At 52.3% G+C, this 19,287-nt stretch overlaps 1 protein-coding gene across 1 annotated transcript in view; it reads right to left on the reverse strand.

The window, feature by feature from the left end:
- APBB3 (amyloid beta precursor protein binding family B member 3) overlaps positions 1-19,287 on the reverse strand; it is a 168,085-nt gene that overhangs the window by 8,688 nt on the left and 140,110 nt on the right. The window contains exons 10-11 of the mRNA XM_075344434.1: positions 15,382-15,497; positions 6,658-6,840 (exon numbers count right to left, since the gene is read on the reverse strand). Coding sequence (XP_075200549.1) covers positions 6,658-6,840; positions 15,382-15,497 — 299 coding nt within the window. The remainder of the gene's footprint in view (positions 1-6,657; positions 6,841-15,381; positions 15,498-19,287) is intronic.

Below are 19,287 nucleotides of genomic sequence, written 5' to 3' on the forward strand. Positions count from 1 at the left end.
CCGGAGAGGAGCGGGGGCGGAACCTCATAGAGTGAAGCAGTCCGGTGTGGGTCCGGGCTGTGGGTAGCCAGAAGTGGGAGCCGGGTGAAGCGGAGTAGCCAGGCACATCCCCACTGGAGGGGACGCAAGGACAGGCTTTCCCCCAGCTAAAGAAAGCGTAACATCACCTTTTACTGCCTCGTGTGGAGACTTGTGAAGAATAAAGAATGTTTGTTATTTGCATCGAACCATGCCTGAAGAGTGATTGTGCGCCGGACAACACCTGCACCACCACACTCTGCCCCACCACAACATCTCCTGTCCCCAAAGTAACGGCGGAACCAGGGGTAAGCCTGACAGCAAGGGCCACGACTACAAGGCCGGAGGCACCCCTGGCACCCCGTTACATGTGGCGTAGTCGGCAGGATCCGGATCTTATGCAAGGGGTCCCGCTCCAAGAAGAAGGAGACCAAGTGGTGCCTAGGGCCCAAGATCCGGACTATTGGAGAAGATTCCCGATCCCATGGTGGGAAACAGAAGCAGTGCCTGCAGCGTTGGACCGGGCACAAGATGGCGGCAAGATGGCCGTCGTCTGTGAAGATGCAGAAAGCGCGCGAAAAGTTGGCGCCAAAAGAAGAGCCTGGGGCTGGCCGGTGCCGAAAAAGAAGTTCGGAGTACTCTGCCCAAAGAGGGGAGGTGCCGGTCCCAGGGCACGTACGAAGATATGTGGAGTGGGCGGTGTTGTAAGAAGAAAGAAGTACCGCCGCGGAGGGGCTGACCTGAAGTGTGAGACTGGGGGTGGAGTATGCCCAAGAGCGGGAAAAGTAAGCCCGCCTCCATTTCCTCCAGCTTCTCCACCGACCCTGACGCCTTTATCTGAGCCTTGTTCCCCAAGCAAGATGGAAAACGCCGAGGGACTACACCCTGCGCCTGGCCTGGAGAAGAGCTACCCGAAGCCGTTTGCGTCTGCGGAGGGATTCCCCGCTCATCTGCCGGCTGTACCCGGAGGACCGGGAAGAGCCACAAAAGTGACTTGGGTGACCACGTGGGACGCCGTGACTGGAGCGACCACCACAGAGGTCCGGGCGACCTACACCGCCCAGCTACCGTCGGGGAGTCGGATGCTGGGAGCCCCATACCCCTGCCCGGAGATACCCTCGCCAGTCGCGGTGGGATCTGCGACACTTGGTCAAGCTCTGGCTCCGGAGGAAATACACGCCCGGAAACTGGAGAAAGACGAGTGGGGCTTCTACTGGGACCCAGTTCAGCCGTCACCACTACCGACACGAAGATCCCCGTCACCTGAGCTGGACCCAGTACAGGAGCGGCTGCTCGCCGAGACCGTCGCCCGGGAGATGATGGCGGGTCCCAGGGGCGAGGAGTTTGAGCACCAGTACACCACCGGAGTGGTGGTGAAATTCAACCAGAAGGAGGGGTACGGCTTCATCCGGGACGGAGAGACCGGTGACGACTATTTCTACAATAGAGTCAACCTAGACACGGAAGGCCTCCCACAGCGACTACATACTTTGTACCAAGGAGAGAAGGTACGGTTCCTGAGGGAAGTGGGCTGCAGAGGTCTTTTTGCGGTTGGGGTGACCCGAATGCCCACCGCACAGGAGGCTGCTCAATGGCAGCAAGAAGTGGAATGGGAGGAATGTCAGAACCGGCGACGAGCACAGCGAAGACCGGTATTGGCCGAAACCTCCCACCCACGAAGTACCTTGGCTGTAGCTCCGTCAGTCATGCCCGGGCAGAGTACTGATCCGGAGAAGGGAACCCCGCCGGTGCTGGCGATTAACCAGAACATCACCACCCATCCGGTTATTGTTATGGGCAGCCCGCCGCCGTCCCGCGCAGCGACCCCATCACCCCCGTCGGGGACTGAGGAGCCAAAGCCGGAGGCTGAAACAGCGGAGCAACCCATCAGCTACGAGCCTTTCCGGAGGCTGCGCCGGTTGCCCGGGCAGTCCTTGTCCGAGTATGTGCAAGCCCAGAGAGCTGAGTGGCAACGGGCCTACCATCCGGAATGAGCACCAAGACCGGAAGATGGCGGGCCTGTTTTTTGTGTTAGACACCGGCGTTGTTCCGAGCCGGAAGAAGGTGTGTTGGTTGAAACCGTTACAGTTGTTGAGCCCGGAGAGAGCCTGCTGCTGGACTGAGCCAGGGGCTCCTCTGCGTCGCTGAGAAGAAGTTTTTGTGTTCCTGCCGTTTACCACCTAAGACCGGGAGCGCTGCCAAGCCTCCGGGCACGACCAAGACCGGGAGCTTCCAGGAGGAACTCCGGGCGCTGGACTGGTGCCCCCTCTTGCGGGTACCCTCCTGTGGACAGGTTCGCAGTTTCATTAAACATGACTTTGCCTTGTTTTAAAATGTGATTTTAGATTGGAGCCTTGCCGGGAGGCTCAGGCTTTAAGAGGGGAGGTATGTAGGGGGTGGGCAGACCCCTTACAAAGGAGTACAGTTAACCCGGAAATGTTATTAAGAAAAATGTTTTATATGAATGTATATTGTGTTAGGGTACCCCCTAGTGGCCGGGTGGGACGGCTGTCACCACAGTGGGGAGGAGGAGCCGGCAGAAACAAGGGGAGGGAAGAGAAAGTGGTGTGGAGGAAAGTACAGAACAGGAGGACAGTTGTCTCGGGGACGGGAGCGGAGCAGCGGAGCCGGGGCAGAGTGTGGGAGCTGAAGAACAGGGATGCCGGAGAGGAGCGGGGGCGGAACCTCATAGAGTGAAGCAGTCCGGTGTGGGTCCGGGCTGTGGGTAGCCAGAAGTGGGAGCCGGGTGAAGCGGAGTAGCCAGGCACATCACCACTGGAGGGGACGCAAGGACAGGCTTTCCCCCAGCTAAAGAAAGCGTAACATCACCTTTTACTGCCTCGTGTGGAGACTTGTGAAGAATAAAGAATGTTTGTTATTTGCATCGAACCATGCCTGAAGAGTGTTTGTGCGCCGGACAACACCTGCACCACCACACTCTGCCCCACCACAACATCTCCTGTCCCCAAAGTAACGGCGGAACCAGGGGTAAGCCTGACAGCAAGGGCCACGACTACAAGGCCGGAGGCACCCCTGGCACCCCGTTACAACCGGGCCCCGGGACAACCAACCCCCTACCCACGGAGGGGAGAACTAACAACCAAGCTGCTCCCAGTCACCGCTCCCGGGATCCCCGTTTAGAGCAGCGGTGGTGTCACCAAAATCACCACAACCGTGGGTGGCGTCACGGACAATATCCATAATCAAAACCCCCACAACCAATCACCCCCCTTTTCCCTCACGGGCGAGGAGCGCCGCTCGAGTCCCCGGGATCCGGCCCACCGCTTGAGCCACCACCGAGCAGCAGCAGCGGCCGCAGCAGCAGCGGCAGCCGGACCCGAGCAGTGGGAGAGCGCAGCGTCCCCTCCTCCGCCCGCGACAACTTGGCGTCACGAACAGGATCCTACCGTTCTACCGATTGTTGGAAGTGCGCCTTGTGTGACCGCCGGAGGTGTCCGGCCGGAAAATTTGAAAAGCCGCCATTTTGGGCGCGAAGAGTTCCCGCTCAAGCGTCTTCTCGAGTAGTGGAGGCGCGAAGGCCTAAACCCCGCCCCGATAGAGGAGGAGCCGGAAAGAGGCTAAGGGGGACGAAATGGTGGCTGGCCGCATGTGAGCGCGGCTATGGAAGCAGGGACGCCAGGACCCTGCGGCCATTTACTGGTTCCTGGAAGAGGCCGCTGCTAAGGATGCTGAGTCCGACCGACAACACTGTGGTCCCCGCGCCTGGCACCGCAGCATGGGTGGAAGTCCGGACCGTCCAGCTAAGCAGCCGTCTGCAGGTCCGCATGCAGCTCCTCCTGGAGGAGTGGGAGGCTGACATGGCGGAAGTGGTGGCGGCCATACGGAGACGCGAGGTGGAGGGAGTCTTGGATGGGAGGGTAAGTGACCCACGCCCCTGTACCCCTAGTGGGTTGGTCATCGCGGCTGAGGGACCCGGTCCATACCCGCTCGCCCTGCTACCTCCCCCGCTACCCGTGTTGGCTGCTGCTGCCCTGCCACTAGGCCCGCTACCACCACCACCACCGGTAGCGGTACCCTGCCAATCCGCCCCGGCGGACCGACCTGCAGCAGAAGCTCGTGACCGCCCTGATCCGCTTCCATGGAAGAAGCCGAAGGCTGAGGCCGTCAGCAAAGATGCACCGAAGGCACGGCGGGGATGCAGCTGCCAGGAGGCAGAGCAGGCCATGTCACAGCGGGATCCCTTATTACTGAAGGTACCGGTCGTAGCCGACACGGAGGGACTCTGGCTGGGTCCGTCCCCCACACACGCTGAACCGGAGCAAGCAAAAAGTGCTCCATACTGGGAGCGGCGGCAACGGCAGCTGCGCAGGGAGATCGATGCCCGAGAGGGGTGTAGAGCGGATGTGCATGCCCGCATGAATATGGAAGAAGATCACCCGCAGCGAGCTTTCATCGGGGTCCACAGCGGTGCACCATGTGAAGGTGGCACTAGAGCCTCGTGATTGAGAATGGACTGTTGAGCAGTAAAAGTCGGCGGCCCTCCGCCTAAAAGTTGTCCCCGTTGGGACCAACAGAGTGCTGTTTAACGAATGAAAAAGAATGATAAGTAAATAATCTACGATGAAGTCATCTGATTTACTGCTGATTGAAACCGGTTGTTGCCGGCACCATTGTCCCCATGGGGACCGTTCAAAAAGTTACATAAGAAACTACTTATGAACGAGCCTGAGCACTTGCAAGGCAACCACAAACTTGTGGCATGTAAATAAAAATGTTTTGTTGTGGCTTTCACCGTAACCGCTTCCGGAGAGGCAGATTGGAGGAAGGGCCCGCAGTGGAGCAGGCTGGGGCCCAGCCACCACCGGAACCGGTGGCAATCCTCTGGGGGTTTCAGGGGCTCCCCATGGACGTGGGTCCCCTGAAAAGGACAGAACCCGCTCGGGCAACTTGTGCTGGACTGGGGTCAAGGGGTGCTGCCTGTTTGCTTAGGGGCAGCATCAGGGCCAGGTTGCTTGGGTGGGAGAGAGCGGAAGCCGTAACCGTTTGCAACCGTAACTTTTAAGTAAGAGTACCTCCCGATGTGGGAAGAAGTTATTATAATTGTATGTCTGTTACCGTTTTTTTTATATTTTTCAGTTGGTGAAAATAAAACGATGATGGACGGGCAGCCCGCGGACGGTCTGCATTTAACTAAGGGGGAATGTGGCGCCCTGGACAATCCAGGGGCCACAGAGAACAACACCAACACCCCCCCACTCCCAGCAGTTTCACAGCAGACATCCCCAGTGTGACCTGATTCCTTCCTCGGGCTCAGACAGACACACCAGGTGGGCGGAGTTAGGAGATGAAGACGCCCACCCAGGAGTTTAGCTGGCCTGAGGCAAGAAACAAGCCCAGACAAGTCTAGGAGAGGAAGAGAGAGGAGGTCTGCAGAGAGGCAGACGCAGACTGGGGCCTAGGTTGGAGCCTAGGGCCCTCGTGCAGCAGAGAGTGAGGCAGACGGTACTGGCCGTCTGCAGGGAGCCGGGCAGACAGTTGGTGGAACCGTAGGTAGCCGGGGCTGGACGGTGGCCCACCGCTACTGAATCGGGGAGCCAGCTGAAAACCGGAGCGCAGGAGGAGCGTACGGAAGGTGCAGGAAAGGACTTACTTTACCAACCTGTGGTCAGGGGAAAAACACCGCAGCCGCCTGTGGGACCCGTCCATCCAGCCGTTTGTTTCAGCAGAGACTCTGTGTGAATCATTGGGCTGAGTGAGTACCACCGTGCCGTGCGACCCTGCACCTCGCCAGGCCCCGTAGCCCGCCTGCCATCCATCCCTACCCCATCACCGGGCCCCGGGACAACCAACCCCCTACCCATGGATGGGAGAACTAACATCCAAGATGCTCCCAGTCACTGCTCCCGGGATCCCCGTTTAGAGCAGCGGTGGTGTCACCAAAATCACCACAACCGTGGGTGGCGTCACGGACAATATCCATAATCAAAACCCCCACAACCAATCACCCCCCTTTTCACTCACGGGCGAGGAGCGCCGCTCGAGTCCCCGGGATCCGGCCCACCGCTCGAGCCACCACCGAGCAGCAGCAGCGGCCGCAGCAGAAGCGGCAGCCGGACCCGAGCAGTGGGAGAGCGCAGCGTCCCCTCCTCCGCCCGCGACATTATATCTCCCTGCCCCTCCTGTCTGCAGGATGCGGACTAAATCGCGACCGCTCTCAGTCATTAATACATGAGGCTGGGATCACACCCACAACAGCATGACTGATATCTCAGCATGTGCAGGGAGGAAAGAAGAGGTTTTTTTCCTTGTCTCCTCTCTGCTCCTGCTCTGCTCTCCCGGAACACTGGGATGTTAGTCACGCTGCTGTGAGCCTGATTCTGTGAGTCATGTAGCAAACACTGGCAGCGGTCACTGACTGATCTGCTTTCCGCAGTGAAGGAGGATATAATAGTGTTTTTAAACACATTCATGTAGCATTTATGTTTAACATATCGATCATTAAAAATTGTATAGGCAGCTCATAAAGTGCTCCTAATACCTCAAAGGGGTAAATCCTGCTGTCAGATTACCTGTAATACAGAGCAGAACCATGTCATCCCCTTGTTTGTATCCAGGAACACACATGATATAAGTTGTGGTGAATGGCACATTAATCTTTGAAGCAGGTATAGCACTCACCATACATGCAGCCTGTACCGCCTCAGATACATGACCAGCGTCCGGTTCACACCAAAACACCGTGCACTGGAAACACTGTTTGCCGGTATCCATAATTAACGCAAATGTGTGCGGGTCTTTTCCAATTCCCATAAATGTCACATAGCGGACTTGACACTGCCAGACAGGTTCCTCTTCTGCAGCCTATAAAACGCAGGGTAGAAAACAAGTAGAAAAACTGTGATATTTTGTAAAAAGATGAGAATTACCGCCATAGTGACTGACATTAATCTAATCAATGTCATCCTAGAAAGTTGGTAACTTTTGAACCACTGTATATAAACAGCATAACAATCAGATATTAGCAAAAAATGTTGAACACTGAGCCCATAGATGTTATTTTGAGACATACTGCCTCATTGTATACTGCCAGAATCCTACTCCACACTGATGAGGGGCAATACCCCGAAACAGCTGTCTGTGGATGGATACCTGGCCTTGGTATTTCCCTTGTCATATCTTTAAACTCGTCAAGAGTTGGATATTGACTAAAAGGGCCACTTAACATAGTGGTTGTGGTGGTCTCCTAAAAAGAGCCACTCCTTGGCTAGGTCCTTTCCGGAGGGATATCTGGCTATTTTCCATATTAAAACTCCTAACAGAGGCTCCACAGACCTTTTTGATTTGCATATGTCCCAGGCGGTAATGCACCTAGGATTTCACTGTGTTGAGCGCCTTTGTTGGCTGCCGGCAGTGTTTTCTCTGGCTGGTCTCCCCGAAATCAGTGATTGTTTTGTCTTGTTGGTCTACTAGGCATTGCTCCCACATGGCCAGAATCCTACACCACACTGATGAGGGGCAATACCCCGAAACAGCTGTCTGTGGATGGATACCTGGCCTTGGTATTTCCCTTGTCATATCTTAAAACTCGTCAAGAGATGGATATCGACTAAAAGGGCCACTCAATATGGTGGTTGTGGTGGTCTCCTAAAAAGAGCAACTCCTTGGCTAGGTCCTTCCCGGAGGGATATATGGCTATTTTCCGTGTCGAGAGTCCTAAAAGAGGCTCCACGGACCTTTTTGATTTTCTGTACATACCTGGGCATAGCTAGAATATAGGGTTTATAAAGTTAGGATAAAGATCCTGAGCATAAAGGGCCTACACATACCTTGGCATAGCTAGGATAAAGGGCTCACTAATTGCACCCCTGCCATTCTTCAGTATTGTTGCCTCCTGTAGATCTTTAAGGGTACCGTCACACTTTAGCGACGCTCCAGCGATCCCACCAGCGATCTGACCTGGTCAGGATCGCTGGTGCATCGCTACATGGTCGCTGGTGAGCTGTCAATCAGGCAGATCTCACTAGCGACCAGTGACCAGCCCCCAGCCAGCAGCGAGCGTGGAAGCGATGCTGCGCTTGGTAACTAAGGTAAATATCGGGTAACCAAGCAAAGCACTTCGCTTGGTTACCCGATATTTACCTTGGTTACCAGCGCACACCGCTTAGCGCTGGCTCCCTGCACTCCTAGCCAGAGTACACACGCTTTGCTTATTTACCCTATGTATACTCCGGCTACGTGTGCAGAGAGCAGGGAGACGGCACTGGCAGCCTCAGAGCGGCAGACGCTAACCAAGGTAAATATCGGGTAACCAAGCAAAGCGCTTCGCTTGGTTACCCGATATTTACCTTGGTTACAGCTTACCGCAGGCTGCCAGAAGCCGGCTCCCTGCACATTCAGATCGTTGCTCTCTCGCTGTCAAACACAGCGATGTGTGCTTCACAGTGGGAGAGCAACGTCCAAAAAATGAACCAGCACTGTGTGTAACGAGCAGCGATTTCACAGCAGGGGCCAGATCGCTGCTCAGTGTCACACACAGCGAGATCGCTAATGAGGTCACTGCTGCGTCACAAAAACCGTGACTCAGCAGTGATCTCGCTAGCAAATCTCGCTGTGTGTGAAGCACCCCTAAGACAGCCACCCACCTATTCATGTACCAAGTAGAATTCACTGTGCCCAATACAGTGAAGTAAAATCACTAAATAACTAGGACTTTTTTCCCAAGTGAAATAAAAAACCTGTCATAAACCCTTTAAACATTGCAATTGCATGGGAAAATATTACAGTTGTGGTGCCATCTGATAATCCTGCGATTTATACAGACTTGTGAATGACATTACGGAGTCCTAGTCTAAAGCCCGCTTTACACGCTGCGATATCGGTACCGATATCGCAACCGTGGGTACCCGCCCCCATCTGTTGTGCGACACGGGCAAATCGCTGCCCGTGCCGCACAACATCGCCCAGACCCGTCACACGTACTTACCTGACGGGCGATGTCGCTGTGACCGGCGAACCGCCTCCTTTCTAAGGGGGCGGTCCGTGCGGCGTCACAGCGACGTCACAGCTGCGTCACTGAACCGCCGCCCAATAGAAGCGGAGGGGCGGAGATGAGCGGGAGGAACATCCCGCCCACCTCCTTCCTTCCGCATAGCGGCCGGGAGGCAGGTAAGGAGAGCTTCCTCGTTCCTGCGGTGTCACACGGAGCGATGTGTGCTGCCGCAGGAACGAGGAACAACTTCGTTACTGTTGCAGTAACTATATTTGAGAATGGACCCCCATGTCACCGATGAGCGATTTTGCACGTTTTTGCGACGATGCAAAATCGCTCATAGGTGTCACACGCAACGGCATCGCTAATGCGGCCGGATGTGCGTCACAGATTCCGTGACCCCAACGACTTCGCATTAGCGATGTCGAGCGTGTAAAGCCACCTTTAGAAATAGCTGCTTCTCGTGTTCCAGGTACCAGTGCTTACATAAAAAGCAGCCAAGTAAATATAGGCACATAATGCATAGTGCTTGTAGGAAGCAATTATTAGCTACATTTATTTTCCTGCATTGGTAAATGACCTACACTGGACCGAACGTTCATTAGTAATTCCTCTATTCTGCAGTCCTCCTGCTGCATCACCATTAAGCCTCCACCACATTCTTGAAAAGATTCCCATTTAATTTTTCTAATGGTGCTGACTTTGGAAGAAGGATAAGTATATTATATTAGGCACTTCTCTGGCCTGCTGAGTGCTGACTCATTTCCATGAATCCAATACTGCACCATTCTAAGCACTTTCCACACTTTCCATTAAAGGAACTACTTCCACCCCCCCACCCCCCCAAAGAAAGGTGAAATAATTGATCTGATAAGGTAACTGTATGCAGCTAAAAATAAAAAACGTGATGCATGCAGGGCACCAGCCATAAAGCCGCTAATAAAGTCAGTTGCATATGCGTCTTTAATGGAGGTAACTGAATAGTGCAGTGGTGCGGCAGGAGGCCATGAGCGGCTTCTCGCATTTTGCAATTACATCTGTAAGCCAAGCATGGGGAGAACAGAGGACCGAACGGGAACATCTGACATTAGGTGAGTGGCCTAGGGGGAATAATGATACTTCCAGCCTAAAGACCCTTCCACGTCATTTTCGTGCCTTCCATGCGTGTGACCCTAGATCCCTACTTGTTAGGGGTATTGATGTTATCCATGGGGGCGCAAGGGGAGGGAATGTACGTAAAATTCTAGCCCAACGTGAAACTCGCTGGATTTACACCTTGGGAACACTGTCCCCTAGGGGGTTAAATGAACATCTCAGCTTTGCACCATTTTTGTGATAATGCGCTGTCTTTCTCCTGTCTCCCTGGTTTTAAGTGCCTCGTTTTTAATTATATACTTTTTTGTTTTTAATTTCAGTAACAAATTTCTCCTGGCACTTCTTTAGGAGCGCTGAACACCTCTGCATGGCACTCACTTATATTTCATATGACTGGGATCACGGATCTGGATTTATATTCAAGATTAAAGATCATCTGTATTGTATTCTATGTCCGTGCAATCTATTTCACCTCTGTCTTATGTTCCCTCCCTGGTCCCTCCCCTCTGCGCCTGACAGCTGCACCTCCGGGTATACTTTCCGGTCTCCTCGGCATCTTTAATCGCCTCTGCGCATGCGCGGGATGTGAGTGACGCGTCCTCATTCCCGCGCATGCGCATACTGTTCTGATGGGCGTTGATTGCTGGAGACTCTGGAGCCCGGGACTTCTTGTGATGCGGTCTGTGCTGACGTCAGTGGGGGAGTGATCAGGGAGGTCCTGCGCCATGTTTAAAAGCATGTCTTACTCACAGCGTGGTTATCCCCCTGATGAAATGATCACACTTATTGGATCGTGAAACGTATGCGTCGGGGTCTCTAGGGGGACCTCTTTGCTGCCACTCACAGGCTGTGTGTGTCTATGGGTATGCCTTTTCCATTCTAGATCCTGCGCCCATTGCTCTTTATTTAATGTCTGACCCATGATCATTGTTATTGCGACCTGGTTTATGTGATGCAATTGCAACTTGTATTCCTATAACAGCATCATTATTTAGTGCTACTATGGGTTATGTTTGATGTATACGCAGTGTGGGATTATTGTATTCACATTACAGTCTATGACTCCTGCTTTACTTATGCGTATTGGCATTTATTATATATCTGCCTCATCATAAATTCCCCATCAGCACTCATGTTTCATCTCTTGCAATTGCTATGTGATACCTTACCATGGGTGTTGTGCTGATGGCTTTGGCTATGTCCGATACATGATTAATGTGGGGCACTCATTTTGTGCTTATACCATTATTTCCACTTATCGTTGTATCTGGCTGTTATTGTGTATGTATATTGGCTATATATATACTTATTTTGCCATCTCCACAGCATTCCATGTTTATATTACCATGGTTGCTAAGTGATATCATACTGTATGTTGTATAATCTTTCATACATTTTTGTCACACACATGCCTTTGATGTTGCCGCTCATCTCCTTCTGTGCCAGTCCTGTGTCCTAATAAATTGTGTTATTTTGCATTACACTCTGTCTGTTCTCCTTGTCTCCATATGAATTGAGTGTGCTATGTAGGAAGGTGTATCATGTTTTCCTTTTCCTACCTTTATTGTGTGGCTGCTTGCCTTCTAATGTATGTATGTGTATGTGTGTGTATGTATATATATATATATATATATATATATATATAATATATAAATATGTATATATTATATATATATATTATATATATATTACTGTCACAGGTGTGTTATGGTTGACAAACAGTCCTGTGGTGTCGCTGTAGACATTTGCAGCATTTGGCTAGACAAACTGCTCTCTGACATTCTATTCTTTTTGCTGTGTTGTCAATGGTATCCTATATATCTTCTATGCTTGGGGTTGATTCCTTTTCTTTTACAACCCTGTGGATATCCTCACCCTTCAGCTGTTAATCATTATCACTTCCCCTTGTGTCCTTAAATACCCTTTTCCCCTTGGTGTTTGCTGATGATACTTATATTCCTATAAAGGCCTTGGATGTAAGCAGTCGGCTTGTATTCATCTGAAGAAACTTTGCTGTTTGTTGCTGTACCTCTCCTAGAGTCATCCTGGAGATAATTAATAATAATTTTATTAATTTATATAGCGCTATTAAGTCCACAGCGCTTTTAAGTTGTTCATATACTTTCCCATATGTGTTCTGGAGAGATTCGTTGGGGTGAGTAAGCGCTCAGTCCATCTGCTCTCTACCTAGGGCCCAGATTAGGATCTAGCCAGGGCTAGGTATTCTACTCGGCGCATAGGTTTGGAACCTATGTAGGGTGGTCAGGGGAGGCAGGGGCCAGCGGAAGGTTTGGTCAGAGATCACAATCTTCCCCTCCCCTAGACTCAGGGTTTCCCGTCCCTGTTATCATATGCATGGTACTTTGGTATGTTTGTACCAAACACGGACTTTACAAATAAAATCAGTGTTCTCGTTTGGAGTTCAAGTGCTTTATGTATGCAAACTAATCAAGCGAGCATCGGTGTGCTCAGGTACGCTCGGTGCTCATCCCAGTGTGAGCCGCTTGCAGTTTTAATGGTTCTCACTGGGGGATAAAAACTGGGTTATCAGATGTAGTGTGTACAAAACAAAAAAATGAAAAAACCCTGCCCTCCCTCACTTGAAAGTGCTCTGTATATGGCTGGCTGTTATGATCCAGTGACCGAGGAGGATCAGAAAAAGAGCAATAACTCAGAACCCAGAAAATAACCAAAGTGGCTGGAAACTTATTGGACTGCAGACCTAATACTGACACACAACTAGAAGTAGCCGTGGGACGAGCCTACAATGACCTAGTTGTCTCGACACAGCTGGAGAACTAAATACTTTAACAGAGAGAAATGTAGAAAAGCTAATCTGCCTCAGAGTAGTCCCCAAAGATATAGATAGCCCCCCACATGTAAAGATTACGGTGATATAGGAAAACACAATACGTAGCAAGAGAACTGATTCAGCAAAGATGAGGCCCAAACTATCTTTATAGGAAAGGATAGGAAAGAGCACTGTTTGCAGCCGTAAAAACCCTAATAAATACCAGCACGCCTGACATGGAAAAATACTGAGCCTAAACAGGCTCTTCCCCACTATATCAGTACTCTGGTGTTACTGGGATCCAAGAAAAACACTGATATAGAGAGGGGACTGAATATTTTACCAAGCATGACAACACAATACATAACAGAACATGGAGCAAGGTACACAGATGCTCCCAGCCGCCCCTGCCAACGTCAAGGCAAATATCTATAGGGGGGTCCTATTCTATATTTATATTTTCAATGTGCTACAGGCTTTGTAATTAAGCACCATTTACTTGGGCCTGTTCCGCCTTTATTCATGGACCCTGGTCTGGCACTGTGAGGGCTAGTTCTGACATTGTCATGGTGTGTGTGGCGTTCGCTGCACATGCTGGGACCTGGGCTACCATTATTCGTGGTTGCCTCTCCTGGCAAACATGCAAGTGGTTTCTGAAATGTTATAGGTAAATCTGTTGCTTTAATATGGTTCTACTTTTAATGAATTTTTGAGGCCGCATGGCACAATGGAAATATTAAATATAGAGTAGGACCCCCCTATTGAGATTTGCTGTGACGTGGCAGTGGTGACTCAAAAGGTTGATCAATTTTTTGCTAAAAATCTCACTTTTGCATTGTGGTACAGTTGGAATTATTTGTGAATTTACACTTTTAATTTTTCGCACGCCATTTTTAAAACAGTGCTGGCTCCCACCCCTCTTGACTGATGACACACTGTATTGGAGTATAGAATCTAAATCGTCTTTGCCTTCAGTAGACCTCAGCTGCCATAGTAATCCATCCATCAATCACTATGGGACTGATGTGCTCACAACAGCAACTTCTCCATTTAAATGCCGCTATCAGCAGTATGTAAATGGTTAACACAAGAAATTGAATCTCATCTCTGCTTGCTGCTGTTGGAGACAAATTCCGGTTATAGGACATAGCAAGCATCTGCTGAGTATGAAGAAAGCAGCTCAGCTCTGGAGTCTCCTACACATAGGCTGACCCAAGCACTGACGTATATATGCCATTTCACGCTAAAGCGTTAAAGCTCCTTTAAAGGGAACTTGTCATCAGATTTTTGATGCCTGAACCACAGACACCTGATGCATGATTGCGGCCAGGTGTGTTTTACACTGAAGTGCTTTGGTGTTTCAGTGTAAATATACTTGGAATAGCCGTTAAGTTTCTCGATTGCCTAGTCTGAGGCCAGTCCAAAGCCAGCTGTCAGATCACTGGTCTCTTCTCTTATGTGTGGCCTCTTAAGGGTGCTTTACACGCTGCGACATCGAAAACGATGTATGATCGGGGTCACGGTGCTTATGACGCACATCCGGCGTCATTAGCGACATCGCAGCGTGTGACAGCTAGGAGCGACAATCAACGATCGCAAAAATGGCAAAAATCGTTGATCATTGACACGTCGCTCCAAATCATAATGTTGTTTGTGTTTCATTCCGCAGGTTGTTCGTTGTTCCTGCGGCACCACACATCGCTATGTGTGACAACGCAGGAACGACGAACATCATCCTACCTGCGTCCATCGGAAAGGAGGAAGGAAGGAGGTAGGCGGCATGTTCCGGCCACTCATCTCCTCCCCTCCTCTTCTATTGGGCGGCCGTTTTGTGACGCCGCTGTGACGTCGCTGTGACGCCGAAAGCACCTCCCCCTTGAAGGAGGGATTGTTCGGCAGCAACAGCAACGTTGCTGAACAGGTATGTGCGTGTGATGCTGTCGTAGCGATATTGTTCGCTACGGCAGCGATCACCACATGTCGCACGAACGACGGGGGCGGGTGCTATTGCTCACGACATCGCTAGCAATCACTAGCGATGTCGCAGCGTGTAAAGCACCCTTTAGTCAAAGGAATTGTGGTGGTAAGAAGCTAGCTGAAGACCTGCTGAGACTAGTCAGCCAAGACACTTAGGGCGGTTTCACACTTGCGTTGTTTTGACGGGAACTGGACACCATGTGGACACATGCGGGTAGTGTATGAAGCACACAATAGCATGGCGTCGCGCTTCCACTGTAAATAAATGAGCTGTACTGCATTTGTGACGGAACCCGTTCCCGTCAAAACAACGCAAGTGTGAAACCGGCCTACGTCCATGGCCAGCATATCAAAGTTTATGTTCTCTGATATACTGCAGCATTTTATAGTGAAGTGTACCTGGCTGCAATCGCCCAATTGTTCGGGCAGGACATGTTCCCTGTGATATGGATAGGTTTGAGAACTTACTTGTTCTGATGAGCATGTGACACATACTGTATTATTGGCCTGTCTTGTGTATCTTTAGTTAGGATAACAATTGTTGAGTTACCTCTCTGTGATGTACGGCCAGCACTGTATCCGTCACTTCAATGACAGCTTCTGTCCACTGTTCCCTGAGCGTGGTACTGATCATGTCCTCTATTGTATTATTTAAGACATCCATTCCTGCAAGATTAAAATAGATATTTCAGAGTTGGTCCCAGTAGATAGGTTAAACTTACCTGTAGGACTCCATTCACCAAAGTGTTAAGGGTGCTTTTGTGGCGCCCCAGCATCTGGTTGCCACGCTAGTGTTGCCCCTCCAAAGGGTTAATGCTGAGCCTGGAGGTAATTGGGGAAGTCTATTGGCCAGTAAGTGTGGCGCCCTGGACAAGCCAGGGGCCACAGAGAACAACACCAACACACCCCACACTCCCGGTCAGGCACACCGAAGTCAGACAAAACCCTTGTTGCCTTCCTCCAGGGGCTGATGTCCACACCAGAGGGTGGAGCCAGGCGGTTGGCCCCACCCACCGAGGAGTTCACAGTCCTGGAGGCGGGAAAAGTAAGGCAGATGAGTTGAGGAGTGGAGAGAGATGAGTTGAGGAGTGGAGAGAGATCAGTTAGGAGTAGAGTTGAGAGAGGAGTAAAGTGGCAGTTAAGCAGCCTGAAGTTGGTCCAGGCGTGTGGCCTGAACGGATCAGCAAGGTTGGCAGACGGTGGTGACCGTCTGCAGGAGTGGCCTATCGGAGTTTACCGTAAAGACTGTGGACGGGCGGTGGCCCGGCAGTACCGGACCGGTACGCAAAGAGAAGCCAGCACCATCTGGCAGGGGCTTACGGACCCCGGCAAGGCTAGGAGTCGCCATGAATTTGCCAAATTCGTTAGTGAAGGGAACCTCCTGGGTTTCCCAGCAGCCAAGTCCCGACAGAAGGCAACAGTCCAACCGAGAGAGGGAAACACAGCCACCGCCAAGGCTACCGTTCCCAGGGCCAGAGCCTGCGGGCAAAAGGGACTCCTCCGGCCCACATCCAAGCCGGGGAGCGGGTTACCGGTGGGAACCCATTGAAACCGTTACACTACATAGGTGCAGGGAAAGGCAGTCACCATCAACCTGCCGGGAGAAACAACACCGCAGCCGTCTGTGGGACCCGTCCATCCAGCCGTGTGTTTTACCGAGAACTGTGTCCTCATCATTGGCTGAGTGAGTACCCCCATTCCGTGCGGCACAGCGCTGCCCCCGCGACTCTGCACCTCACCAGGCCCCGTAACCCGCCTGCCATCCATCCCTACCCCATCACCGGGCCCCGGGACAACCTACCCCCTACCCACGGAGGTGAGAACTAACATCAAAGCTGCTCCCAGTCATCACTCCCGGGATCCCCGTCCAGAGCAGCGGTGGTGTCACCAATATCACCACAACCGTGGGTGGCGTCACGGACAATAATCAAATCCCCACAATCCAATCCCCACCCTTTTCACTCACGGGCGAGGAGCGCCGCTCGAGTCTCCGGGATCCGGCCCACTGCTCGAGCCACCACCGAGCAGCAGCAACCGCAGCAGCAGCGGCCGGACCCGAGCAGTGGGAGAGCGCGGCGTCCCCTCCTCCGCCCGCGACATAAGTACCAGCATCCAACACCGTTTCTCTAAACCTGGAGTTCCAGGGAGCACTTCCTTAAGCTCTGACCTGAGGGAGGAGTTAGGTAGTCTGTGAGGAAAGTTCAAGGAGAGAGGAGCTGAGTAGTACGGTCTTGTGAGCTGGGGCTAGGTTAGATCAACCCAGGAAAGCAGGAGCCATAGCGAGGCACGGAGAAAAGACGCTAGAGGAGGACAGGTCAGAACCTGTTCGCCTCAGAAGAGCACGCAACAAAACATCAGACGTCGGAGTCTGTGGTTGCCAGGGTGTAAAACCCATCCCCGGTAGCCGAATCCGATGGGCAGGAGGGCTGCAGGTCCCCTGGCCCCATAAAGAACCCGAAGGTCCAGCTGCATCACAGGGGCCCGGTGTGGACTCCAGCAGAGAAGCACCAGAGAGGGCCTGCGCAGCCTACCACACGGGGAAAGGGACGTACCACAAGTCCCAGCAGCAAGAGGGCCAGGATTGCAGGGTCCTATAGAAGCAGAGAAAGAGCAGGGACTAGGCCTCACTACTCGACTGGCCAAGGAGATCACCCCAGGTATTTCCAGGACGGCCGGATCACCCTTACCACCTGTGACGGTCTCCCAGGACTAAACTGTTGCCAAGTAAAAGAAAAGAAGGTAAAGAGACTCCTGTTTGTGTCTGTTCCTTTCACTGCCCTGTCGGCCCTGCACCGCACCATTCACAAAACCATCATAGACTCTTACAAGCACCAACGGTTGCCCCGGGTTACCGCTCCACCTGTGGGGAGCAGAACCATCCCAGCTGCCATTACATCAGCCCCGGAGGCCCTATCCAGCAGCGGCGGCTCCATAGCCGCAATCCACAGGTGGCGTCACGAATATACTTCCATAAACTTAGTTATAATCACCATCCCCAGCAGTTGTCATATTAGTTGACCCCGCCAGGGTCACGGAGCCGGGCCCTGCCACCGCTGACTACCCCCGGACTAGTCCGGCCCGGCACCGGGTGTCCTAAAGCCCTGGGGTGGGCGAGTCACTTTACACGCTCCGACATCCGGTATATCGTCGGGGTCACGTCGTTAGTGACGCACATCCGGCGCCAGTAGCGACATCGCAGCGTGTGACACCAAGAAGCGACGATCAATGATCGCAAAATCGTCCAAAAACGGTGATCGTTGACACATCGCTCCTTTCCTTAATATTGTTGCTTCTGCAGGTACGATGTTGTTTGTCGTTCCTGCGGCATCACACATCGCTATGTGTGACACCGCAGGAACGACAAACATCTCCTTACCTGCGTCCACCGGCTATGAGGAAGGAAGGAGGTGGGCAGGATGTTACCTCCTGCTCATCTCCGCCCCTCCGCTTCTACTGGTCGGCCGCTTAGTGACGTCGCTGTTACGTCGCTGTGACGCCGAACGCACCTCCCCCTTGAAGGAGGGATTGTTCGGCGGTCACAGCGACGTCGCTGACAAGGTACAGTATATTCAACAGAAGTGCAGTATAAGGCTATGTGCGCACTAGAGCTTTTTACCTGCGGATTTACCCGCGGATTTGCCCCGGAAATTTCTTGAGAAATGTCTGCAATCTTTGTGCAGACATTTCCCATGAAATTCAATGAGAAAAAAAAATAGTTGTGCGCACTGTGCGGATTTTTCTCAAGAAAATTTCTTGAGAAAATTTTCTCGAGAAACTTTCTTGAGAAAATGTGCATGTCCATTAATTTCCGCAGGTACCGGGGGTATTCCGGGGGTATTCCGCAGGTAGCAATGATGTGCGGTATACCACCGGAATAGCCGCGATTTACCTGCGGGAATGATCATCGCTGCCTGCGGTTTTGCAGGAAGCGATGTCATTATGCCAGGAAGAGGAAGCGGAGCAGACGTCACAATCCCTGGACGCCGCACAGAAGCACTTCCGTGCGACCTCCAGGTGCCAGTCTGTGTCCTGCTCCAGCATCGCGGCTGCCTGCACTGCAGGGTGTCAGTGTGTGCCCGCAGTGTCAGCAGCCTGTCACGCTGCAGCGCAGGCAGACACTGACACAGGCAGACACTGACACTGCACTGCAGGGTGTCAGTGTCTGCCCGCAGTGTCAGCAGCCTGTCACGCGGCAGCGCAGGCAGACAGTGACATCCTGCAGTGTTGGGAGCCGCGGGGATGACGATCGCTGCTGTCAGGAGGTGAGATCATTACCTGCTGTGACGATCTCCTGCCTCCTGACGTCAGCGCTGTCTATGCCCGTCTCACGAGCGGCCCGAGACTGTCACTAGCGGTGACGTCACGGGCTCTCGCGATACTTCTGACAACGCAGTCAGTGACAGCGCTGACGTCAGCAGTACAGGAGATGATCACAGAAGGTAATGATCTCATCTAT

Source organism: Anomaloglossus baeobatrachus, chromosome 4 (genome assembly GCF_048569485.1).
Source record: "Anomaloglossus baeobatrachus isolate aAnoBae1 chromosome 4, aAnoBae1.hap1, whole genome shotgun sequence".
In the NCBI taxonomy this organism is placed as follows: domain Eukaryota; kingdom Metazoa; phylum Chordata; class Amphibia; order Anura; family Aromobatidae; genus Anomaloglossus; species Anomaloglossus baeobatrachus.